This window comes from Salmo trutta, chromosome 25 (genome assembly GCF_901001165.1).
Source record: "Salmo trutta chromosome 25, fSalTru1.1, whole genome shotgun sequence".
NCBI lineage: Eukaryota > Metazoa > Chordata > Actinopteri > Salmoniformes > Salmonidae > Salmo > Salmo trutta.
Genome location: NC_042981.1, coordinates 35,452,739 through 35,479,289, shown reverse-complemented (window position 1 = coordinate 35,479,289; position 26,551 = coordinate 35,452,739). Strand labels below are relative to the sequence as shown.

At 42.0% G+C, this 26,551-nt stretch overlaps 1 protein-coding gene across 8 annotated transcripts in view; it reads right to left on the bottom strand.

Annotated features, from left to right (window-relative positions):
* Nucleotides 1–26,551, bottom strand: part of LOC115162488 (beta/gamma crystallin domain-containing protein 1) — a 58,691-nt gene that overhangs the window by 15,703 nt on the left and 16,437 nt on the right. For 2 of the 8 annotated variants that reach the window (XM_029713829.1, XM_029713831.1), the window contains exons 2-8: nt 19,605–19,743; nt 15,241–16,628; nt 11,866–13,016; nt 8,904–11,599; nt 6,194–6,232; nt 4,941–5,059; nt 4,391–4,705 (exon numbers count right to left, since the gene is read on the bottom strand). In XM_029713829.1, coding sequence (XP_029569689.1) covers nt 4,391–4,705; nt 4,941–5,059; nt 6,194–6,232; nt 8,904–11,599; nt 11,866–13,016; nt 15,241–16,628; nt 19,605–19,743 — 5,847 coding nt within the window. Of the gene's footprint in view, nt 1–4,390; nt 4,706–4,940; nt 5,060–6,193; nt 6,233–8,903; nt 11,600–11,865; nt 13,017–15,240; nt 16,629–17,439; nt 17,654–19,604; nt 19,744–19,957; nt 20,100–20,462; nt 20,495–20,615; nt 20,648–20,832; nt 20,850–26,551 lie in introns of those variants that run through there. The other 6 variants (XM_029713835.1, XM_029713834.1, XM_029713832.1 and 3 more) reach the window with 6 other exon arrangements.

Sequence of the window (26,551 nt, the reverse complement as noted above, 5' to 3'; positions counted from 1 at the left end):
GGACTGCCTGGGACCAGTGAGTTGTTTACTGCGCGGGCACGTTGGCGCGCCGCTCCTTCTTTTTCCTCTGTAATGAATACGCTATTGTCCGGTTGGAATATTATCAAAGTTTTATGTTAAAAAGACCCTAAGGATTGATTGTAAACATCGTTTGACATGTTTCTATGAACGGTAATGGAACTATTTGACTTTTCATCTCTGGTTTTGCGCTCTTGCGTTATGCCTTTGGATTAGTGATCTGAACGCGCGAACAAAACGGAGGTACTTGGACATAAATATGGAGTATTTCGAACAAAAATAACATTTCTCGTGGGAGTCCTGGGAGTGCATTCCGACGAAGATCAGCAAAGGTATGGGAAGATTTATAATACTAATTCTGAGTTTAGTTGTCTCCAGAACTTGGCGGGTAACTGTATAGCTTGCTTTGATGGCTGAGCTCTGTACTCAGAATATTGAAAAATGTGCTTTCGCCGTAAAGCTATTTTAAAATCTGACACAGCGGTTGCATTAAGGAGTAGTATATCTATAATTCTTTCAATAACTGTTGTAAAGTTTATCAACCTTTATGATTAGTATTTTTGTAAATTGATGTGCTTATTCACCGGAGGGTTTTGGTGGGAATACATTTTCTGAACATCACGCCAATGTAAAATAGGGTTTATGGATATAAATATGAACTTTATCAAGCAAAACATACATGTATTTTTTAACATTGAGTCCTGGGAGTGTCATCTGATGAAGATCATCAAAGGTTAGTGATTCATTTTAGCTGTATTTCTGGTTTTTGTGACGCCTCTCCTTGCTTGGAAAATGGCTGTGTGGTTTTTCTTGTCTCGGCGCTGTCCTAACATAATCTAATTTTATGCTTTCGCCGTAAAGCCTTTTTGAAATCGGACACTGTGGTTAGATTAAGGAGAATCTTATCTTTAAAATGGTGTATAATACTTGTATGTTTGAGAAATTTGAATTATGAGATTTTTGTTGTTTTGAATTTGCTGCCCTGCTATTTCACTGGCTGTTGATAGTGTGTCCCGCGGGTGGGACGCTAGCATCCCAGATGTCCCAGAGAGGTTAACAGTGATGAGAACTCCAGGGAGGGATACAACTCACCTACTGTTTGTGTGGAGGTATGTGCGTAAGTGGAGAGTTAGCATATAATGAATGTCTTTGTGTAATGGACTTCAGAACGTTCTCTGAATAAACCGTACAAACCTTTTGCAGAAAGCTGAGTCCTTGCCTAATTATTCTTAACCGAGTGTCTTACAAACCTTGGGGATTAGTCAAGGCTTATTGATTGTTAATTATTATCATTGGGATAGAAAATTCCACTGACAGAAATTAATTCGGATTGGTCTGCCATGCAGTACACTTCTGTCTATTTGAGCTGGTCAGTAACGTTATGTGTAGGTAATCCTGTCTAATGTGGCTTTAAAAAATATATATTTCATAGTAGAAATGCATAAGTGTTGCTCTCCACTTTCTGGAGGACCGAGTTTTGAAATCAGTGGAATTAGAGTCTGATAGCTAAGGAGAAAACACCTGTCTCAGGATTACATCTTCAAACTAAGGGCAACCATGGCATCCGTGAGAGAGGGAGAAGTGTCCATCCATATGGGTAAGATAGTCTAGCTAGCTACATTTTCAGATATTACACATTTCACATTTTTGTCAGAAAGTCGTTTTCATTTTAAGTTAGTGTACTGTTAGCTAGCTAGCTAACGTTAGCTGGCTGGCTCGCTAGCTGACATTACGTGTATGATCTGTGTAGTAATATTATTTGTATCTCAGAGCCATTTGTTTTGCTAGTTATAGCTTAATGTTAGCAAGCTAACATTGAACCTGGTTAGTTAGCTACCTGCAGAATCATGCAGGGTAGTAACGTTCATGAGTTGGGATTATGGTTCATTGTTTAGTTAGTTAGCTACATGTCTTAATAACTCCTTATGGCTCAAATCCTGTTAACAGGATCGATTTGACAACATCCGGTGAAATGGCAGAGCACCAAATAAAAAAAAATGTTTAAAAAAATATTGAACTTTCATACATTCACAAGTGCAATACACCAAATTAAAGCTCAACTTCTTGTTAATCTAGCCACCGTGTCAGATTTCAAAAAGGCTTTACGGCGAAAGCAAACCATGCGATAATGTGAGGACAGCACCCAGCATACCAACACATGGAAATCAGATTTCAACCCGCCAGGCGCGACACAAAAGTCAGAAATAACGATTCAATTCATATCTTACCTTTGAAGAACTTCTTCTGTTGGCACTCCAATATGTCCCATAAACATCACAAATGGTCCTTTTGTTCGATTAATTCCATCGTTATATCTCCAAAATGTCAATTTATTTGGCGCGTTTCATTTAAAAAAAAACACCGGTTCCAACTCGCGCAACATGACTACAAAATATCTTATAAATTACCTGTAATCTTGATCCAAACATTTCAAACAACTTTCCTAATACAACTTTAGGTATTTTTTTTATGTAAATAATCGATACAATTTAAGACAGGATAAACTGTGTTCAATTCCGGAGGAAAACAAAGAAAGCGCGTTCCTGGTCACGCGCATCAAAACATTAGAGAGCCCTAGGCTGGACCCTCGTTCTGAAAAGCTGTACTTCTTCATTTCTCTAAAGAAAAACATCAACCAATTTCTAAAGACTGTTGACATCTAGTGGAAGCTATAGGAACTGCAAGCATATTTCTATTAAAACGGCTTACCATAGAAAACCAATGGAAAACAGATTGACCTCCAAACAAAATTTCCCTGGATGGATTGTGCTCGGGGTTTCGCCTGCCAAATCAGTTCTGTTTTACTCACAGACATTATTCAAACAGTTTTAGAAACTAGAGTGTTTTCTATCCAAATCTACCAATTATATGCATATTCTAGCTTCTGGGCCTGAGTAGCAGGCAGTTTACTTTGGGCACACTTTTCATCCGGACGTGAAAATAGCGCCCCCAAGCCAAAAGAAGTTAACAAAAGACTCCACTATGCAAGTATCCATTTCAATAGGGTGAGTAAAATGGTCAGAGTGAGCTGTTCTCCCATTTGTGTCTGGAAGTAGCTAGCAAGCTAGCCAACGTCAGCCAGTTATCTTGGGTGCTTGACTGCTGTTGTTAGGTCAGCTAACGTTACGTGTATGATCTGTGTATTAATATTATTTGTTTCTCAGAGCCATTTGCTTTGCTAGTTATAGCCTAATGCTAGCTAACATTGAACCTGTTGGTTAGCTACGTGCAAATTCATGCAGGTTAGTAATGTAATAAGTTTGGATTATGGTTCATTGTTTAGCTAGCTAGCTAGCTACATGTCTTACCAAAAGACTCTACTATGCAAGTAACAATTTCAATAGAATGGTAATGATGTCATTACAACAACTGTTGATAGATGTAGCTGGTAAATTCGCTCTGGCTATCTACTCCGATTTTAGAGCACTCTCATCTGAGTGTGCCAGAGCACAGAATAACTGACAAATTTACAAACGCTCAACACTATGCTCTGGATAACATAAAAACAGCCTAACCAGCTCTGCTAGGGCGAGTAAAATGGTCAGAGTAAGCTGTTCTCGCATTTGTATCTGGTAGTAGCTAGCAAGCTAACCAACGTTAGCCAGTTAGCTCGGGTGCTTGACTGCTGTTGTTAAGACAGAACACTTGGATCAACCCTTAAAGAGATGGGTGGGGCTAAAGCTTAAGAGGGTGTGAATGATGCTGAATGGGTGTAGACAAAGAGGTCTCCAGTAGGTGTACCAAAACATTCAAAGGCCATTTTCTCAAAAGTGAGGTTACAAGTTTATCAACTTTCAAAGCAGAATTACTTTCCCATTGTTCCTTAACTGTAGTGTATGAAATACCATTTTCTAGCTCTGAGTCTCTACTTTTATCCAATGTAAAAAGCACCATTTCAAATTTTGCTACATAAGACCGAATCGAGCCGGTCGGTCACATATATAAAATCACCAAGGTAACTACTGTATATAGAAAACAACAACAGTTTGTGTGACTGAGTGAAAACATCTAACTGCAGGTTTAAGTCACTCCAACAAACAAACAGCCCAGCCTGCATTCCACTGAGGAAACAGAAGATGCCAGACCAATACACTCTCAGGTCTTATTGTGTATTTCATATGACACGGTATATCTAAAGTGACGTAAGCTCCGTCTATGAGAAGAGTTGCCAACAATAACGCATACACACAATAGTGAGTGAACATGAAAAATGATAGTTTGCACACTGTTTCATCCATTTCAACACGCTTTTGAGCAATAGCAAGCCTGCTGGGGCGATGTAGTACAGTATACTGGATTCAATTTAATATTATAGCAATATCTGGACTATGATTTGGACCTTCAACCTTGTTGGTATGAGGGTAGAACTTACACTCCAGAGTGGACCTTGATGGAGCCGGTGTTCTGTATGTTCCCATAGGAACAGATCTCAATGGTGTCGTCACAGAATGATGACATCCTCCCCAGACCATTCACCTCAGTGTACAGGTCAATCTGAGGTAAACTGTAGTCCCTCACAGCCAGGCGGATGGATCCAATGATCATGGGTGAAGTTGGGACAGGCTGACCCATCTGGTCCAGTGCCCCTGATGTCACCTCCTCTGCCCACACGTTGACAAGCTCCATGGGGCCCTCCTCCAAGGCGATGGTCCGCCCCTGGAACCCTGGCTTCTCATATAGCAGCCAGCTACACAGACAGGAAGTGATGACAGATGACACACAGGCATGTTCATAACAGTGACAATATGTTTAGAGTTGCTGTCATGCTTTGTTAATATGAGACATTCATCAATTCATAAAGGATTGTGTCAAGTCAATAACATTTTTATGTGTGTGAGATTTTTATGAATCTAAGCATCTATTGATGGAATAAAGAGTGAGGGAACGAGGGAAAGAATGCTGTCCCCCACAAACAGTCTTACCATCCCCTGATGACCCTGACTGAGATGACAGGAGACAGCTTCATCATGGAGGCATCCTCCACGTCGCCAAACACCTCGTAGGCCTCTCCTTCAAACTGAGCCTGCTCATGGAGCACTATCTACAACAGGGAGTAGAGATTGACAGTAAGTATATCTCATGGTCATTACATGTGACACTTGGTGATTGTATCATGGCCACTTGCAATTTCTTAAACACACTTAGAAAAGAGGGTTCCTCAAGGGTTCTTTGGGAAGGGTGATTGTTCTATGTGGAACCATAATGACTCAAAGAACCCTTTGAGCCCTTCAATGGTTCTTTGCAGTTCAGAAAAGGCTTATTTCCTGTTTTAGTGATAATTAAAGTGTAGGGGCGGTGGCTCATTAGAATATTTTGGGGTGAGGTTTGCACCCATATCTTTTTGTGCAACCGTGAGTGAGTGTCATTCCAGTTGATCTAATCTGTTACATATTAAATATGACTATGGCCAGTGATGGTGCCTAGTGAAAAACTCACGTATGGCCTTGCGTCAATTGAGAACCGTTGTCTAAATTAGTGGTTCTGAATTCTCTCCTAGGGACACCCAGCCGTTCCAGAGCTAGCACACGCACACCTGATTCAACTTGTTATTAACAAAATAAGGACACCTAGGTTTTTTTTTTACAATATAACATGGCTAACCAGAATAAAAAATCCTGATGGTTCTTCAAAAGGTTTTGTAGATTGAGAAAGTTTCTTTATAAAACCATTCTCCATAAAGGTTCGGTAAAGAACCATTGAAAACAGTTCTATATAGCACCAAAAAGGGTTATAATGATAGCGGAACCCTTTTTGGTGCTATATAGAACCTTTATTTATTGGTTCTTTATAGAACCTTAGGATATGGTTCTTTAAATCACAATAAAGGTTCCATTTAGAACATTATGAGCATGGTTCCTTATAGAACCTTCAAAAAACGGTTCTATATAACACCAAAATGGGATCCACTATCGTTACGAGCCAAATAGCCCTTATTTGGCACTATATAGAACCATTTATTTTTAGTGTGTAAAATAGAATTGACTACTGCAGATGTTGTTTTATCAAATATCTATCCAGATTATCACCATGAAATATGAATAATTATATGAGAGTAAATAATTTAGAACTCTCCAAAACACCACTAGGTGTATACCTTGCATCATATTATAATATCAGTGTGTTACTGTAAAACACTGGATATTGGTTAGTTAGTTTAATGTAAAGTCAACTGTACCTTCCCAGGCCGTTTATGAAACCCTCTCGCTTCTGGAATCTGCAAAGGAAAAGAGAGCATGCTGTCTTTCATTTTCTTCTGAGGGACTGGGGGGTGGAAAAGCAGAAGTGTCCTGTGTATTTCCTGTACTCCCGACAAAACTATGGACCGCCTCCTGATAAAAATAACTCAAAAGAGTAGCAGTTAAAAATTTGCCAGCTTAAGAACATCAATAGTTAGTCATCTACACGGTATTTGGTGTGTAAGAAGAAAACACTGTTGGTCTACACCCCCTGCTTCCTTGCTGGGAAGGAAGTAAGATGGCAATCATGGCATCTGGATCATATAAACAGAACAGCATGAGAGAAGTAGGGCTATTCGCATGTTGATAAAAAACCGGTGCACAAAATGAGGTCGTTCTGGACGTATATGAAACATGTATTGTGAAGAATGCCTTTTCTTCTAGTCTTTCCTTGTAAACAATGTATGGCTTGTTTCTAAGAGACAACTTGTAAAGATCTAAAACTTGTGAATGGATTTCAACATTCCAAAAGAAAAAGCTGGACCTGAGGTGATTTAATGATGCGTTGCCCTGGGGATAGATAATACTGTCACTGCCAGAACTTTGTACAAGGTGAACCGTTTCTGAAGGACCTGCCCATCCCATAAAATAATGCCTTGCAGGTCAAAACTCATTCAGTTGTTAAAGTGAATTATCGGTTTGAAGCAGTAAAGCAGTGACGGTACTGAGCGAATATAATAGAAGCAGGTAGAGACAACCATAGCTATACTAATCGGTCAAAAGTTTTAGAACACCTACTCATTTTTCTTTATTTATACTATTTTCTACATTGTACAATAATAGTGAAAACATCAAAACTATAAAACAACACATATGGGATCATGTAGTAACCAAAAAAAGTTATAAACAAATCAAAATATATTTTATATTTGAGATTCTTCAAATAGCCACCCCTTGCCTTGATGACAGCTTTGTACACTCTTGGCATTCTCTCAACAAACTTCATGAGGTAGTCACCTGGAATGCATTTCAATTAACAGGTGTGCCTTCTTAAAAGTTAATTTGTGGAAATTCTTCCCTTCTTAATCATTTGAGCCAATCAGTTGTGCTGTGACAAGGTAGGGGTGGTATACAGAAGATAGCCCTATTTGGTAAAAGACCAAGTCCATATTATGGTAAGAACAGCTCAAATAAGCAAAGAGAAAGACGGTCAGTCAATTCGGAAAATTTCAAGAACTTTTAAAGTTTCTTCAAGTGCAGTTGCAAAAACCATCAAGCGCTATGATGAAAATGGCTCTCATGAGGACCGCCACAGGAATGGAAGACCCAGAGTTACCTCTGCTGCAGAGGACAAGTTCATTAGTTACCAGCCTTTTTGGTTCCAACCACCATGTCTTTGGGAGACGAGGTGTGGGTGAACGGATGATCTCCGCATGTGTATTTCCCACCGCAAAGCATGGAGAAGGAAGTGTTATGGTGTGGGGGTGCTTTGCTGGTGACACGGTCAGTGATTTATTTAGAATTCAAGGCACACTTAACCAGCATGGCTACTACAGAATTCTGCAGCGATACGCCATTGCATCTGGTTTGGGCTTAGTGGGACTATCATTTGTTTTTCAACAGGACAATGACCCAACACACCTCCAGGCTGTGTAAGGGCTATTATACCAAGAAGGAGAGTGATGGAGTGCTGCATCAGATGACCTGGCCTCCACAATGCCCTGACCTCAACCCAATTGAGATGGTTTGGGATGAGTCGGACCGCAGAGTGAAGGAAAAGCAGCCAACAAGTGCTCAGCATATGTGGGAACTCCTTCAAGACTGTTGGAAAAGCATTCCAGGTGAAGCTGGTTGAGAGAATGCCAAGAGTGTGCAAAGCTGTCATCAAGGCAAAGGGTGGCTATTTGAAGAAACTCAAATATAAATATATTTTGATTTGTTTAACACTTTTTTGGTTACTACATGATTCCATATGTGCTATTTCATAGTTTTGATGTCTTCACTATATTTCTACAATGTAGAAAATAGTAAAAATAAAGAAAAACCCTTGAATGAGTAGGTGTTCTAAAACTTTTGACCGGTAGTGTGTGTCTTAATCATACACTTCTGTATTGTCTCTATGTAAAATAACTTCTAAATCTAGTCAAAGTAGGGGAGAACGGGGTTGGTGTCACACTTTTTACTCTTGTGCGTATTTCTCAGCACCAGTGACAGAAAAAATGTGTGAGAGAGGCAATGAAGGGAACTTTTTATATCACAAGCACAAAAGAGCTGAACAATCCCACCCTTTGTTAGAATGTCTGAGACCTTCACTGGGATTTGTTATAACGGAGTTGATAGTGACAACCAACCCACATTCCATGTGACAACCATCCCCAACCACCCCCTAATTAAGATGCTAGTTACCACATGGCTTGACCTAGGAACTCCGAAATAAGAACTTTTCAACAAACATAACTGTTGGATAGAGGATACGTGGATATTTCTTTTATATATATTTTTTTACCTATGAAGAAGAACACATAAATTCCCCTCACTTCAATGTTTTGTCATCCTGACATAAATTGACCAACCTGTGAGACAACCAACCCCGGTCTGCCCTACCTGGCTAAAGAGATTTTAGACAGAGAAATAAAAGAAGGTAGACACAGCAACAATGCAAAACCCCAAACTGTCAGTTGGTTTCATGCAGTCATCTGAGACTCTTACCTTTGTGTTGGCTGTAAGAAGACCATTCAGAGGGGCCTTTGGGAGGTGGTTATTGGCTGAAAGATGTCCTAACGTAAGTCCCTTTACGCCCATATTTAGAGGAGGAAGTCCAGCACCCTGACCTAGGTCCATTACAGTACTAACCAAAGCACTCTGTGTAACATTACTCTGTGAAGCTCCTTTGTCTTTCTTGAGATATTTCTCCAGGTGATCTGGTAGCTTTAGCTCAGTGAATGAGGGCAAAGGAGGTGAAGAGGGACTGATTATTGACTCACAAGCTGCCCCCACACCCACAAGCAGGCCTGGATCCATACCGCTCCCGCCCGCCCTTCCTGGCACTGTGCCCTGGGTTGTAAGAGAAGGAGGAGCACCATTAGAGACTGAGGAGGAAGGATCCACGTTGCCTTTTCTGGAAGTCTTGGGGGAACTCAACAATTTGGACAGTATGGACATCCTTCCAAGCCGCAACGAGAGCTGCCCGGTTTCTTCTCCTTTCCCTTGCTCCTCTTCCTTCTCCACCTCCCTCTTCACTTCTACCTTCACTTCCACCTCTCCATCTTTCCTGTCTGTTTGATACCCTGGTTTGCTCAGGGCTCTAGATGGAGACTGGAGAGCTTTGTAGAGAAGGCTACCCTCTGCTCTATTCTGTTTTGTCCGTGTCTTCTCCTCCCTGTGAGGCTGTTTCTTTATCAACATGGCCGGGGTTACTTTATCCTTCGTCCTCTTCTTCAGGCCAAACTGAAAGCCCTCAGCATCAAATGGGTTCTCGAAGCGGTCCTCCTTGATGGCGGGCAGACTAAAGGGGGGTGAGGGGGTCTTGGGATGACTGTGGTGCCTCTTGGAGGGCAGGGAAAAGGGGGTGCCCAGTTCCTTTATGCTCCTGATGAAGTCCTCCACATCGTCAGACTCAGCCAGACTCTCATCCTCGCTGGCAGAACAGTCCAGCCTCCTCCTGGTCTCCTTCTTCTGCTCCCGCTTGGATCTGTGCTCCACATCTAACCAGCTGGAGGGAGAGGCCTGTTTCAAAGGGAGAGGTTTAAGGGCAGAGGGGTGCTTCAGAGAAGTTGGCGGCTGAAGAGGCAGTTCAGTATTGGGGGTTGCTTTTTTAGTTTTAGGGGGTTCTTTGAGGACCAATACCTTCTCATCCTGAGATTTTGTGCTTATGGTTTTTGATTCCTGTTTTGTGTCTAATATCTTAAAGACTGTGTTTTTAGTCACTCCTTCACTCGGTCTATCTTCTTGTTTTGTCACCTTCTCCTTCTTCTCCTTAGCCTTTGTGGTTATGGACTTTGATTCCTGTTTTGCGTCCATCTTAGTTACGGTACTCTTATTGGCTGCCTCATGGGGTTTGTCCTCTTGTTTCTTTCCTTTGTGTGGCTGCCTATGTGCATTTGCCAAATTATGTGTCAGTGAAGGAACCTCTTTGTTCAGTTGGACCTCTCCATTTTCAACTGTTTTCTGAACAATCCCACCCTTTGTTAGAATGTCTGAGACCTTCACTGGCTCTCCCTCCTTCTGTAATTCACTCTCTTCCCTAGAAACTACGGATATATCAGAAACTATGGCATTACCAATAGGTACTATATCTGGGGTTTGAACATTAGCTAGTGCCTGTGATTTTTCCTCCAAGCCAATCAGATTTGGCTGTGTTGCCATATTGTGACTATCTCCACTTTCAACCACAGTGGAGGCATTTTGGGGTGAGCTTTCTTTAGCTTCATCCAGGCCATTTTCCACAGGCTGATTCGTACTACCTATTTCCTCTCCAGCACCAGATATGAGCTTCTCTGATGCTGTAGAGGTATTGTCATTGCTCTCATTACTCTTCTGATTGGTTCGGGTGTCAGTGTCAGTATGAATGCGGTCAGTCAATGCAGGCTTGGTAGATGTATCTATTACTTCCTCATGGGTAGGTGTGCCTGAGGCAGACACAATGGGGCTTGGTTCGGATGGGCGTTTCTCCACAACGACACCTGGCTCTACATTACCTGTCAGCAGCTGTGGTGTATCTGTTAAGGCTTCCACATAGTCACTGCCAATCGCTGATGAGAGATCTGGGGGTGGTTTGGTTTGTTGTTTCTGTGTAATACAGGTAGTTCTGACTGACAGGGATTTTTCCTGGGCAATTTCCGATTTTGCATCCAGTTTTGTTTCAGGTGTACTACTACTGCTGTCCTTCAGTGATTCCTTCGTTCCAGTGATTGCTGGTTTATCGGTTTGATATTTTACAAGCTCAGTGCTACAGTCTGCTGCTAGTGAGGAGCCTGTTGCTGGTGTGGTTTGTTGATCTTCTATCTGAGAGTTATCTGTGATCAGCGACACATGATCTTGTACAGATGTAGATTGTGTTTCAGATAGTGTTTCAGAGTTCACAGTTTGCTCAAATTTCTTAAGGGGTTTGCTGGGTTTTCCTTTAGGGGGGGGTTTCTGACGCAACATCGGAAGCTTGCTAGCCATGGTTACAGAATCACTTGGATCTTTCACTGGACTTTTCAAACTCCCAGCATCCTCAGCAGTCTTGTTCATGGTGGGAGATGTGATGTTACTCTGCTTCTTCAGTCTAAGGAAGGCAGGTTTCTCTGACTTGGTTGGTACCAGTGCGGGAGAGGTGGGTGTGTCACCATCGTCATGTGGAGTGCTCTTATTGGAGCGCCGTTGGGGCAAGTTTGTTGGCAAAGGGCAAGGCAGCTTGCTTCCTGTTGGTGATACATTAGTTAGTCAGACAATTCGTATAACGGTGTGTTGGTTCATTTTTAATCATACAATGCAAAATGAGAGCTATCCCTCTATAAAATATGTGAAATGTACAACACCTCAAGTCCATCAAAGCAATTAAACAATTCTGAAACATTACCACTACTAAACACACAGCTAAAGTGTGTTAGCTAGACAGATGCCATAAGCAAGCAGAGAATCTTATCAATACTTCATGTTTAAAATGTGTAAGACACATTTGTCTTACCCTTCTCAGGTTCAGGGATCAGGGTCTCATCTGTGGGCCTTTCCTCTGGGCTGGGAAGCTCCTGCTGCTTTGGACTGGTTGGTGTGGAAGGCCTACTATTGACACCTGATGCTCTCTCAGTGGTTTTGGTCTTTTTACTGCCTGTGTCGATGGTTTGGGGTTTGCCATTTTTTGCCTTTCTGACCGAAGAGTTGTCAGGGGCTTTGGGTAACCGACTCTTTGGTATCATGCTGCTGTTGTTGCTGTCTGGGCGTGTGGGAGTCTGTTTGTTCACATCTTTGGGTTCACTTGTAGTAGTGTTGTCCTCTGGGTCTTTCTCCAGTCCATTGACCAGGTTAACCTTATCTGAACTCTCTTTGCTCTTGTCTTTGCTGAACTTGACAGGTGACATGAGTGGTACTTTAGTAGGTGAGACCTCTTCTGACTTAACAGGCCCAAAAGTTTGTTTTTCTCCTGAACCCACTCCCTTCACCTCCTCAACGATAGGCTTTATGTCTGTTTTCATCATTAAATGTTTAGGTTCAGGAGTTTTCTGTTGTTTGGAACCAGACACAGGCACAACCACTGAAACATCAACCACTGAGGTTGTGTCTGGTGATACTGGGGGTTTTGATGCAGATTCTGATAATGACTTTTTGGGGATTCTCGACTTGGGGCTGTCGGTGACCTCTGTTTTTCCTGCAGTGAGTTGACCCTTTGATGTAGACGGCATGTCCCCTGTTTTCTCGCCGCCATCTTTAATTGTCCTTTGCGATGGAGCCCCACTAGAAACCCCCGACTTTCCACCATCTGTGAGACCCTTTCCCTTAGCCATGCCCAGGCTAGCTTTGGACTTGGGTCCAACAGAAGGAGGTGGGCTCTTTAACCGACTGGCAACATGTCCTACTTTATCCCCTGGTTTAGACGGGATGACCTGGGGCATCCCCTGACCTCTAATCCCTGAACCCCCAGTGTTAGGCTGTGTTTTGCGTCCTGGCATGGTTGTGGTTGGAGAGGCCTCATCCAGATCTGGGGTTGGGGAACTGTCTACAGCTTTGGGCTCATGGTGGCTTAGGTCAAAGTCTGTACCCTCAGTTATCTCTCCCACAGAGATAATACAGTCATTGTTTGGTTCCTTGAGATTTACATTCACCTTTTTGAGGCTTGGCAGCCTGGAGAGAAAAGATAGAAAAATTGTGAGTAGCCCTTTCCTGCAGTCAGTGACCAAAAGCTCCCTCTTTCGCCTCATGGGTAGAATGTTATTTATATTTTTCTTTAATTAATAAAGATTATAAAAATGTTTAATAAAATAAAAATCTGGTGTTTCTATGTCAAACAGTTTTGTTATATTTCAGTCTTCTGTGATGTATATAAAAGTGAAATATTGGGATACAAACTCAAAATTTAACACATTTCACTTCTATATCTGACATGGTACAGGTGTCCTCTTTTTTTAAGCCCATAACCATGTGTGTTTGGTCTATACTTTTGTTTTAAGGTAGATTTGTTTAAGACTACCAAGAATCACTCTGCATGATCCTGATTTAGCCCACTGCAGTAAAAGGTTAACTTTGAGGGGAGGAGGGGAAAACAATTTAGTGTGCAGAATAAACTTGTCACCACAAACAGGTGTGCTTGTTCAACTCAGGTTACATGACATTGATACTACCTGAGTTATACATTCAACTTTAAAATATATAAACACATTCTTCAGATAAAGAAAAACAGCCTTTGGCAATACCCATAAGTGCAAAGTGAAACTGAAATAAATCTTTCTGCTCTGTGTAACTTGACAAAACATATTTTTCTGCTCTTAATTAAAACTTTCAGCAATGCAGAACATCCCCTCAGGTATCAGTAGAACAGTAGAAATTTGATTCCATTGAGGTACAGTATAACAATAGTTTTAATCTAAAAACAGGCTATTCCACCTGAATATGATCCAACTAAATACATATTCCTTGTGACAATACTACATCTGAAAGATGGATATCAGAATGGCATGCCTTACTTTTATCAGCATTGTATTGTTTTTAGTAAACCTTTTAGTCAAACAAAGTGAGTGACTTCAGAGTAACTTTCGTCATGAGTCATCATTCAGGATGGAAATAACGCCTGAAGTAAACACAGCCCAGTGATCACAGATGTATATTCCACATTAGTTTAAAGTAATTTCATTGAAATGACGTGGAAACAATGTTGAATGAACCAATGAGTGCCCAGTATGAGATGCCCTCCATTTTGATTGAAATATAACAACAGCTCATATGAACAAACTATTTTTTATTTTCTTTCAGTGATTTTAGTTAGCAGGTTACATCTCATGCAATATATATTATATTTTACACGTCCTACCTTTATCTACTATGAATGTTCTGTTTACAAACTTCTGCTTACTCCAGTAAAGTGGCCTCCAAAATAACTAGTGTGAAATGTTACAGTAAATTTGAAAAACAGTTGTTTTAAGACAATCTTGGTTGGGCTGAACATTTATGATATTTTCTCTTCAGAATCCCCTGTGCCAGAGGACGCAGTTAACAGTCTTAACCATATTGTTAAGATAATAGGCTTTGCATCAGTGGTACAGATGTTGGATCTTAATTTGATCACTCTTTTGTTGCTGAGAATGTTCCTGCACGGCAGGAAATGCAAACCTGTAGTGTATTTGAGGTATAAAAAGGCTTCTAAAGTTTGGAATTTCCACTTTAAAATGTCAGACTTGATTTGCCCTACCAAAAATGTAAATTCATTATAATCCACATAATAATTAATATTTCCTGTTGCTGCAGGATTATTTTCCTGTTGTAGCAAACTGGCTCAAATTAAGATCCTACATCTGAAGCTGTCATGGTCGTTGCTAGCATAATTTAACAAAATTCTTATTAGCTTGGTAAGAGGAACAGTTGCTCATGAGTTTACTTGTTGCATTATTCAAATAACTGCTGCATCATGATTTATTTTCCACTGAATTACAGTATACTACAATATTGAAATGGTTCCCCTGTATTTTTTGTTCTTGCTCAACAGCAGACTCTTAACAATTTAGGGTAGCCTATTGACTCGGTTGTAAAGACTGACTGACTGTGCACAGTATTTTGTGACGAATACATAAGAAGATATTGTTGTACTGTATAGTCAATCGCCTACCGTACATACAGTAGTCTTGTCAGTATCATTCAGTCAAAGTAAAGAATTAGTACTGTAGGTGAACATTTTAATGACGCAGGAGTTTTTCAGCTGTGTAACAAACGGTTCTTATTGTTCTCCTTTGGCACAAAAGGACATGGGAATACACAGGTTAGGTTGCACACCTCTCTCTCTCTGTCTCGCTCTCCCTCTCAAGGATCAAAGTGCTCATTAAAAAGACTCCCAAAAAAGTGAAATAAAGACACTTACAGTTTCACCTCAGACTTCTGAGGAATCTTTGAAGCCAAGTCTACGATGTCATTCTTTTCCAGCTCTCTCTCTGTCTGCTCATCCCCATCAAAACTGGGCTCAGGGCTCACATACACCTTCTTAGTGAAAAGCTTCTCACAGGGGGACAGTTTCACACTCCTGCGTTTTTCCTCTTTGCTCAGGGCCGTCTGATCGTCTAGAGGGGGGCTGCACTCGGAGTCTGTTGCTGGACTGGTCGCCTCTGGCCGGTCTGTGTTTGTTTCGGAGTCCTTGGAGACTGGTGCTGTGGACACAGCCAGCTCTGGCTCTCTGCCACCGGATACCGCTGAAAGGGTTACAGTGGCCAGGACACCGGCAGTATCAGTGTACTCCACAGGGGCCACAGTCACAGGTACGGGCTCTTCTCCCAGGAGTGTTTCCACCCACACAGGTTTGTGCAGCTTCGCAGGTGAGTGCCGCCTCGTCCCCTCTCCCCCAGGTAACGTCATCTGGCTGGGGGGCGCTGTTTCAGCCGAGCTGATGCTGGTGGGCTTCAGAGCCCTTCTCCTGTTCTTCTTCCCCATGGCTGGGCTGTTCTCTCCCTCCTCACCCTCTGGCTGTGGGTCTGAGGAGGACGGGGTGTGGGACTGAGAGCCTAGAGTCACTCCCAGCTGGTAACTCCCCTTCCCTCCAACAGATGTTTTCAGAGAGGTCTTTTTAGACTCGATGCCGAGAGAGGTGACGTCAGTCTTAAGGTGAGATTGAGAGAGCTCAAACGACCTGAGGGTGGTTTGGACCACTGGGCTGCCCCACTCCGACCCCTCTCCGTCTTCCACAGTGGTTTGTTCCTTCAGATATACCTGCAGCCTCCTGCTCACCTCCTCCACCACGTCCTTAGTGAGGCCGAGCTCTGGGGCTTGCTCTGCTCCGCAGGGGGACAAGTTCGTGGGAGTCAGATTCCCAGAATTCCTGTCTGCCTCTCCGTCTGACTCTGCTTCCGCCCGGCTGACCCTGCATACCTGCACCTCCCTCACGCTGCCCCGGCCGCTGCTGTCACTGTCTGCAAACGGCAGGTCCCCTGTGTCTGCCACCACCAGAGAGGCTAGGCTGGATGTATTAGTGCTGGAGCTGCTACTGAACACCGACCCCTTCGCTTGGAGCTCCGACAGACTCTCCAGCACTGGCCCAGCTCCCACTTCCACTACCTCCCCCTCTTTCTGGGTAGTGGTGGTCCTCAGCCCGTCCTTCTGGTGGGGGGAGAGAGGAGAACCAGGGGACTGGGGAGAGATGGGAGAGCCAGGACCCAGCCAGGATCCATCCTCTGAGCCTGCTGAGAGTGAGCCACTCCGGCTCTTCTTCTTCTTGGTGGAAAATAAACTGCTGATGCGGTTAAACATTCCGTCCGAGCTCTGGGAGGAGACAGAGAGACAAAAAAAAAAGACAAATAAATACCCAGATGGAGAACAGACACACCTGTTGTTTTTGGCACAGCTATACAAATAGCCAGAGGTTGGTTCTCATCTCACTTCTTTCAGTCCTTTGATATAATTTAGTACATTTTACCTTAATATCCTTAACGATAACCTCGAAGATTAGGTAAAGATTCTTGTCAAAATCAAACACCAGCCAAGCTGAATAGTGAAGATGTCTTTCTACTAACAGCCAGGTTGAACATGACCAGGCTGCTACAGCACCTGGGTAATGACAACATTGGACAGATAGAACATTACAGGAACATTTCTGCCATGCCCACAAGTCAGTAACCACAGGTATTAAAACCCACTGCGGGATAGGTGGAATGAGAACCAACGAGGCAAACTAGGAATGGGAAGGTCATCAAATAATACTAGTTTGTAATAAGATCTATACAGTATCATTGGATTAATATCCTATCTAATAGCAAATACAATCTATTTCTGTCTTATTCAACCTATACTTAGCCAGGTAAGTCAATAACGACATGGTCTGCTTGTTTCAGTTAGCCAGGATAGTCCATTCAGTGACACTTGCCACTGTTCTCCAGGGAGACCTGGGTTCCATCGAATCAATAAAACATAAACGTCACATAAAAGTTGACTAGATAAAAACGCAGGTGACACAGTAGCATACATACAAAAGCACAGCACACTCTGCCTGTTTCCTAGTACAGGCTGGAACAGGATACAGATCATAACAAAAGATAATACACACTAACACAAAAAGAATGAGATCGCTGCATACCATTTTAGTGACACTTGCTGGAATTTAACCGGTAGATTTCCTTTCTTTAGAATCCCAACATACTGACCATATACTGCACCACTCCAGCCCAGTTGACCACTCGCATATCAGCTGCAAAAAGTTAATGTTTATCCGCTTTTTAACTTCCTGCTAAGCTGGGATAAGAGTCATAACGCCGCCAAATCCAACAATGTGGGAGGGGAAAAAAATGAGCTTCACAGAGAGACAGACAGTCTGTGTGTGATGTATGTGTGTATCTGTATATGTCTAGCCTTGAGTAGACTATCAAACAAACTACAGTACATCGCTTCAGGGCATAAATCCATTTGTACTGCCAAGTACAGTGCAGCATATAGGCTATTGTGAAAGAGCTTTCACATAGCTAACAACTCACAGGAATGAACGATCCAATGAGAATATATGGACACGGATGTCTGCCTAACAACCCCACCCTTCCTTTCTCAATCAAACTGGAGCAAGTAAGTAGTCTGGAAACCACTTTATCAATATAATAACACCATGGACAGGAGAGCTACTTTCAGTTGGACTGAGACAAGGAAATAATCCACCTCTTGTGGTTGTACGTAACACAGTATGCAAATCGCAGCATGTTTCAGTTGTGTACAGTATAAATGTTTTGACCAACTCCGACACATGCAAAGGACACACATTTTGATCCTTTCCCTCTAAATTGACACAAGTTGAATGATTTGCTGGCATTGTTTCATATGGACCTGTGCACATCCTTCATTCAGTAGTAGAAATGGTTTAACAGAAGAGTCTGGATCTCAACAGGACTTTTACCTAATACAAAATCCTGTTGAAACCGAGCTCATTGTTCCTTTGTTTCCAAATGGCCTCAGACAGGTCAGGAAACACATGAAAGGAGAAACCACAGACTTTGGGTTACAGTACTGTACTCCAGTTTATGTTCCAAATTGTATGCCTAGCATAGAAATAAAAGTCTACCCCAGTAATCAGGTTTCCAGGAAAAACATCATTCTTCTTGAATGGCTGAACGTGCTCAATTATGTACTTGTAAAAGTTGGATGAATATTAATAGAACACAGAGTGAATCCTACCCCATTAATTACTCCAGGTTGGAGAACAGGTTGGACAAGTCTGTGTCAATGGAGAATTACACAGTGAGAAATGTAATCCGAAAGAATCATTTCTAGCATGCCATTTCACCTAGGACATCTATGACATCTTTTAATTGGACCTTTCGCCCCTTTAATGATTTGTATACAATTTGACAGGATGCTGATCAAGAACATCAGTCTTACATTCATCTTAATACCTCCAGGCACTGAAGAAATGCTCATATAGATCGTTATTCCAAACCCAAATATTGCGTAATGCAACGCTTTAGTATAAACGGAGTCATAAACTTACATTGAGGGGTCTGTCTGAAGAATCTCAGTTGCTGTAGGAAATGTTTACGGCCAGTGTGGTTATAGGATGCCTTCCAGATACACAAATTCCGCACAGGCCTGTGCAAATGACACAATCAATATGGATTTCCTTGGACATTGTAAAGACATTCTGCAGAGGATTTGTGTATCTGGAGAGGCATCCTGTAACCACACTGCCTCTCCTGCAGCTGATGCCCTGCAAAGTGAGTCAATACTGCCCTCCTATGCACCCTTTTTATATGACTTATCGGCCAGGCTCAGTGCAAGCAGTAACAATCAGTAGTAAGGTGTAAACGTCTCTAAGCTAAGAGACAGATTCTGTCACCCTCAAATGATTTGAAAAAAGTGTATTATTATTATAATTTTTTTTTAAATCAAGTGTTATCAAGTGGGTTGGATACTATTCTAACCACTCTGAAAGTCCTCTGTGTTTGACACATACTTTGGACAATTGTAGAACTATGGTAAACATGTATGGTACAGTATGATTAGCCACTATGTATACTATAGTCACATTTCATCATTCATCTCAACATCACTCTTAGATGAGTCTGTCCTAAGGCTAGCCGGAGCCATTGGCGTTGGCTAAAGGGGATCCTAATAAATTAAATAAAAAACTCCTACAGAAGGTAAAGAGGGGGTGGTTTGAAAGTACAATAATTCAGATACAGTATATCATGGGTATTTCCTGATTAGTTCTCCACAACACAAACGAGGACTCCTATTGTACTCTACTATATTGTGACGTACCTTATTTCTGGACTTGGTGGGGCTGAGGCTGTTGAAGGCTGACATGTCGAAGCTGAACATGGAGGTAGCGTCCCTGTCTCCCTCCGTCCTGGTGCTGTTGACGCTGTACTCTGTCGACACACTCAGCTGATCAAAACTCCTGTCACGGAGAGAGAAAGATAGGTACTGTTAGGCTTAGAGCAGGCAGATCTTCTCACCCATTACCACTGATAACATGTAACTTTGTTTCTATCCGGCGCCTACTCGCTTAGCCTCTCATTCTTTTCTTTCATATCCTTATCCTTTGACCCACATTGGTATCACATTAATGTTATATGACCTTGTCAAAATGAAAGGTACAAAAGTCCAGTCACCTCCCATGACTGCTTGACCCTCTGAAAATAACATAACCATACTTTTCTGTTTCACAGGTGTTATTAAACATCAACTTGTCAAAGAACAAAACGACAACGCTTGTGTTTCCTGTTTCAACTATGGCATCTGTTGTTCTCTTCACACACTGTGTACATGCATGTACTGCAGTACAGGAACAAACACAACCAAAAATATTTCCTGCTTCCAAATGGGGTGAGTCCATTAGAGCATTCATTGTAAGTGTTGACACCTTCATCATGCTCGGCAGACAACAACAACAATAATAGCAGAGAGAAATGGGACACTGGTCAGACGACATTCAATCCACACTTAGTCACACCAGTGTGTGTGTGTGTGCAGCAGTTAGAATACACAGCGTGGATTCTGGGACATGCGTGTGAAGAGGCACTGGTCTGTTTTCAGGAGGTTTTGCCTGTCATCACTATACCCAAAGGCTTTTAAGTAGACTCTGTGTTGTCAACAGAAGCAGTTAGGCTAGGTCACCCACTGTGGCATCCCATAATAGTGAGCTATGGTCATCACTCCCCGAATGCAGAATGGTCAACAGCATTCCTCTGTAGATACTGTAGATACGTGTGCAACACCAGGGGTGTTTTAAGAGGGGTGAAATGTTCAGAAATAATTAGGCTAGCTCACCCACTGTGGCATCCCATAATAGTGAGCTATGGTCATCACTCCCCGAATGCAGAATGGTCGACAGCATTCCATTGTAGATACGTGTGCAACACCAGGGGTGTTTTAAGAGGAGCGAAATGTTCAGAAAGTAATTCAGCAATGTTGAAGATTAATCCAGTACCTAGAGAAACACTTTTCACATCAATCAATACAATAATCGTCTACACTATTCACTTACATTTTTATCTTCTATGTTCGGGAACCTTCAACCACCTAAGCCCTTGCCAAGTGAAAATGGCTGGTCATGGGAATTTCTCACCACAAGAGGACGCTGTGTTTGTTCCAAGATAGCTGACCAGCATTTTCTGGCTTTAATATACCATCTTCGCCCACAAGAGAGTGTATCAGATTACATTTTACTGACTTCAAAGTTGACTGAGGAATCATACAGAATAATAATAAAACATACTGCCATTCTACAGAATCTATTGTTTCCCCAAGGCATATGTTTAGTTACCCTGGTCATGCCAAATTTGCCAACACTTTGAAGCCAGTCTCTTTTGTTAATGATTTACTGGTACGGTGACGTTGGGTAAACTGTGCAGAAAGGTGTGCTACAACATTCCGTCTATGAGCCATGAATTGGGAATGAACCAGGGATGTTTTTAATTCATGGGACATCATGCATGAATGGTGTTGATTATTAATTTGTTTTCTGCAAAATTATGTTGAGTTTGCAAGACTTCCACAGAGGAAGCATCCAGCGCAGATGCATTCTCTTTGTGTCTACGTGAAGACGTCTGGCAGAGCATGATATCTCACATACGCGGCTTGAAATGAAAAGATCTGAAAGGATGACAATACATATGAATGCTAATTGCTTTCATTAGTTAAATAATGGATATTCACTATTACATAGGCCTATTCAATGCAACAACTATGCACTATAAGTTCATTTAAAGACCACAGAAACCATTAACAATTTAGCAGTTTGCAGACTCTTGACACAAAGCCAAGGCCCAAACCAACCAGCTCCAACCTGCCTGGAGTCTTTCTCTGTTACATTTACATTTGAGTCATTTAGCAGACGCTCTTATCCAGAGCAACTTGCATTCATCTTAAAATAGCTAGGTGGGACAACCACATATCACATGCATAGAAAGTACATCTTTCCTCAATCATGTAGCTATCAGTTGAATCAGAGCTAGAAAGGGGGGGTGGGGAGGGGGGTCAAGTGCAAGTGCTGGTTAAGTGTTCTTTTTAAATGTATTTTTGTAAAAAAATGGGGGGGGTCGAGGTGAGGAAGAAGATTATTTAAGTTACTGCTTGAGGAGGTCGTTTTTCAGATGTTTTCAGAAGATGGACAGGGACTCTGCTGTCCTGGCTTCAGGAGGAAGCTGATTCCACCATTGGGGTGCCAGGACAGAGAAGAGCTTGGACTGGGCTGAGCAGGAGCGGACCTTCTGTAGGGGTGGGAGGGCCAAGAGACCTGAGGTGGCAGAATGGAGTGCTCGGTTAGGAGTGTTGGGTTTGAGCATAGCCTGAAGGTATGGAGGGGCAGTTCCTCTTGTTACGCCATGCCAACTGATGTCACCCACACAGTACAGAGCTGTGGAGATAGCGCGTCTTCAGATCAGGCACAATTTTGTATAACAAGAGGAACCGGGTAGACGCGTAGAAAAAAAAGGTGCTTTCTAAAACCGTCTGTCCCATAGGAGAACCCTTTGAAAAACCCTTGTTGGTTCCAGGTAGAACCCTTTTGGCTCCAAGTAGAACCATTTTAGCTTCCATGTAGAACCCTTTCCACAGAGGGTTCTACATGGAACCCAAAATGGTTCTACCTGGAACCAAAAAGGGTTATCCTATGGGGACAGCAGAAGAAGCTATTTGGGAACATTGTTTTCTAAGAGTGTAACATTAACAGTTTGAATAAGCTTTCCTGTAACACCAGCCTTAATTTAACTGTTGTACAATGTTTTAGACATATTGGAAGTTCAATGAACTGTTGTGCAATACCGTTGGTCACTCACGCAGCACGGCTGTTTTGTCAAAAAGGCAGTGTATCAGGCATGCGCACACACGCACACACACACACACACACACACTGGACAGCTTGGCACAGCTTGCAGCTTGGCACAGCTTGCAACTTGGCACAGCTTGCAACTTGGCACAGTGCGATGCCATGACAATGCCAACTTGCCTAGGTTTTCAAAACAGTCACATGAATCGCATCACTCATCACACAGAAACAAACACACAAACATGTTTTAATAAACATACACATGGAAAAAACATGTGGACGCTGTGGGACTTCATAAAGTCAAACAAGGGATGGAGGAAAGTCAAGGCCTGACTCAAACACTATTCTACAAGTTATGAGTGGGGCTGGCTGGGTGACTCACCAGTGGCTATTGATGAAAGATACGTTTGTTTTTGCCAGGCCCAATCTAATGCAAACTCCAAAACACACTTAAACGGCTCTGGTTTGGACAGCAGCTTACAATGGTAGCTGAATGATGCATGTGTTTCCGTTTAATAGACAGAGAATATGAACATTAAACATTATATAGCACTCTGTGCACATACTGTACATTGCGCAACTATGCATAGTTTAGCAGAAAGCTGAAAGACAGAGCTTTTGTCCAGAATAGCAATGTACTATATGAGTTTCAGGGCTCCAGACTAACTTTTTCAGTTGGTTGCACCAGCCCATGATTTGATGACACCAATTATTTTTTGCTATGCTTTATTAAGAGGTTTAATAGACTTCTGAAGTGGCATTCAATGTCATGATTCAAGATATTTTGAGGTGCAACCTAAAATCCAGGGAATTTTCCGGGGAGGTTTTAATAACGTTCTGAGAATGTAAATAACAGGTTATTTGAAGGTAATTAAATAATGTTCTGAGAACATGTTTCAATAAGACTTTTAACAACACTACTAGCTTAGTTTGGGTTAACTGTTTTGAACTCAAAGCACAGATAGGACACATAGAAATGTATTTGCTTGGGCATTAATCATGCAAACACATGTATTTTTTATTGTGGCATGTGAGATTCAAACCTATGATCTTCTTCTGTTCTCTATCCATGGAATAAGTCCACTGCTCCACCAGGATGGAGCTAGCATGCCATGTTTTTATAACTCATACAAAGCTGTTTATTTGAGTCTATTCAAACAGACCCTATTTCAAAGGAAACAAGCGATCATTAAGACCAGGTGTGGCAAATGTGTGGGCGCGGCAAACACAGCTGAACACACTTAACAACACAGAGGATAGAGACAGTTTTGTTGACGCTGAGAACAGTGTACAGTATATGTTTTTAAATAACATTTCTAGAACTCTGAACATTCTGGAAGTTTTCTTGTTTTTTTTTTTTATGGAAAGTTTTCTTAATGTTCTCAGAACAATTTGAGAACATTACTTTAAATAGAACCATGAAGAAACCTGTAGGAAACGTACCCACAGAAGAACGTTGTTTCTTAACTTTCTTAGAACAATTTGAGAACATCACTTTAGATAGAACCATGAGGAAACCTGTAGGAAACGTTATGCTGAAATATTGAAATTCTCAAAGAAGAACATTGTTTCTTTACGTTCTCTGAAACATTTGAGAATATTCCCAATGTCAAAGAAGTTGGAGAACGTTCTTAGAACATTACCAACATTTTATCAAACGTAACCATGTTTGAACTTTTAGGAAACGTTCTGTTAAAGTAATGAAATGACAAGAAAATGATATTATTTTCTCAAGTTCCTTCAATGTGCTGAGAATGTTCCAAAGCCAAGCAACTATCCTGCAAAAATAACTCTAGGATAACCACACTCTAGCCTAAAATATAGGACGTTTGGAGTGAGGTGAGCATGTAGAATGTGCAGCTCAGTTCGATGCGACTAATAAAAAATGTTACTCGCGCAGTTAGGACTTAATTGTCACAGTCACGGTTGAGTGATTTCTGACAAAATGGAAGCAATACAACAGTTCTTGGGATAACTGTTGGCGGCAGAGAAATTAGACTGGTTCTTAGTAAAACCAAGGGAGAAGGGCTAGGAAACACGTCTCGTTCAAACAGGCAGGTCGGTATGTTGCAATAAGTCCTGTATTCACTGCAGCACAACAAAGATAGCTTTATTTCCCCAGAAGATGACTGGTGTCAGCGTGATCCCTAGGTCTTTATTGAATACCACTCTGTGGGTCGGTGTGTATACGGTACGTACGGTATGGGATCTTGTCTTTGTATATACAGTGCGTGTGTTCAGGGGGGGTGAGGTTCAAAGCAGGGTTATGTTTGCATTTTAGTCCTCTAGAAAGACTGTGTTTGCCCAAAAGAAGCTAGAGTACTTATTGACTTCTAACCAGTCCCCTCAAACAACAGAAACACTCCCTCCCTCCACACACTCCATCACACATTACATGAATATCCTGCTACTGTGCATGGTTTGCAGAATGATAGGAACTGTATTGACAGGGTCAATAGTCTTTCGAAGGTCGTGCGCGCACACACACACACACACACACACACACACACACACACACACACACACACACACACACACACACACACACACACACACACACACACGCACAAATAACAGGATGTGCAGCACACGCACACACACCTATTATACGCTGGCCCAGATTGCATTGTATTGGCTTTGGATGTAAAAATAACAAGAGTTACACCTTTAATGTTAAGTGCTATATACCAAAGTCAGATCATTGTCACATGCCCCCAGCTAATCTGGCATTTTAACTAGCTAAAGCTGAATCTGGGTCAGTTGTAACAGTTTGTATGTCTAGTCTCAGACTGTACCAGCCACATTCCATTGACTGGACTGAAAACAGACCAATAGACTGTCACAGGTTATCTAAACTTAAACTTTGCAGGTGACAGTCACTTATTCTCGTCTAGTTGAACCTGGAGCACCAAATTACTGCATACATACTGTAGAGACAGACTGCATTCACACCCCCTCGCCTTGTTCATAACAGGCACAAACATGCGTCCTCTGTCTTAATATTGTTCACATTCTGATTGTGCCCACGTTTTCAGAAAAGCGTCTACACATGGCATGAAGATGTGTCTCTTATCTGTCCACTGTATCCGCGTTGTGACCCGATTTCGTAGTCTCCCTAAATGCAAAATATTTGACGGATATTTATATTATATTTCTTTATTTTAAGACTTGATGTCATAAGTCAGTAGTGCGCCGCCACCTGTCAATGATTTTAGATGATGGGATAATGATGAATGGTTTAATGGTTTCACTGCCCAAATCTGTCTACACCTGTAAAATATCCAGACACAATGTGTGCTCGACTACTTCCTGGGGAGGCCAGGAAGATCTGATCCCAATCAGATCACAATGTGTCTTTTAAACGTCTCCAGCTGTCTAAAAATGTGGGGACAATCAGTATGTGGACAAGATCAGGGCAAAGGACACATGTTAGAATCAGGTATAAATGGGGCTCCTGATGTTACTCTAGAATGGAAACAATGAAGCCAGGTGGGATGGAGGATCTTCAGCCTCAGAAGGCCTTCTTTAATTATCATACCAATCAAAGTCCTCTGAACTTGACAGAAAGGCCTGCCTCAAAGTGGAGAAAACACTACCTGTCAATAACACCCAGTCAAGTATTCACATAAGCCCACGCACACACGAGAGTCACCTGAGTCACAGCAAAGCTGGATACCTTCCATGTTTTACAATCCCTTGTCTAGGCATCAGGAGCAGCGACACTTTTGAGGGTTGGGCTGGGGAAATGTAACCACTCTGAAATGTAACCACTCTGAATGAACACACACACACACACACACACACACACACACACACACACACACACACACACACACACACACACACACACACACACATTTTTTTTACTATCCTTGTGGGGACCAAACAATTGATTCAAAATCCTATATTCCCTAACACCTAAACCTTAACCCTAACC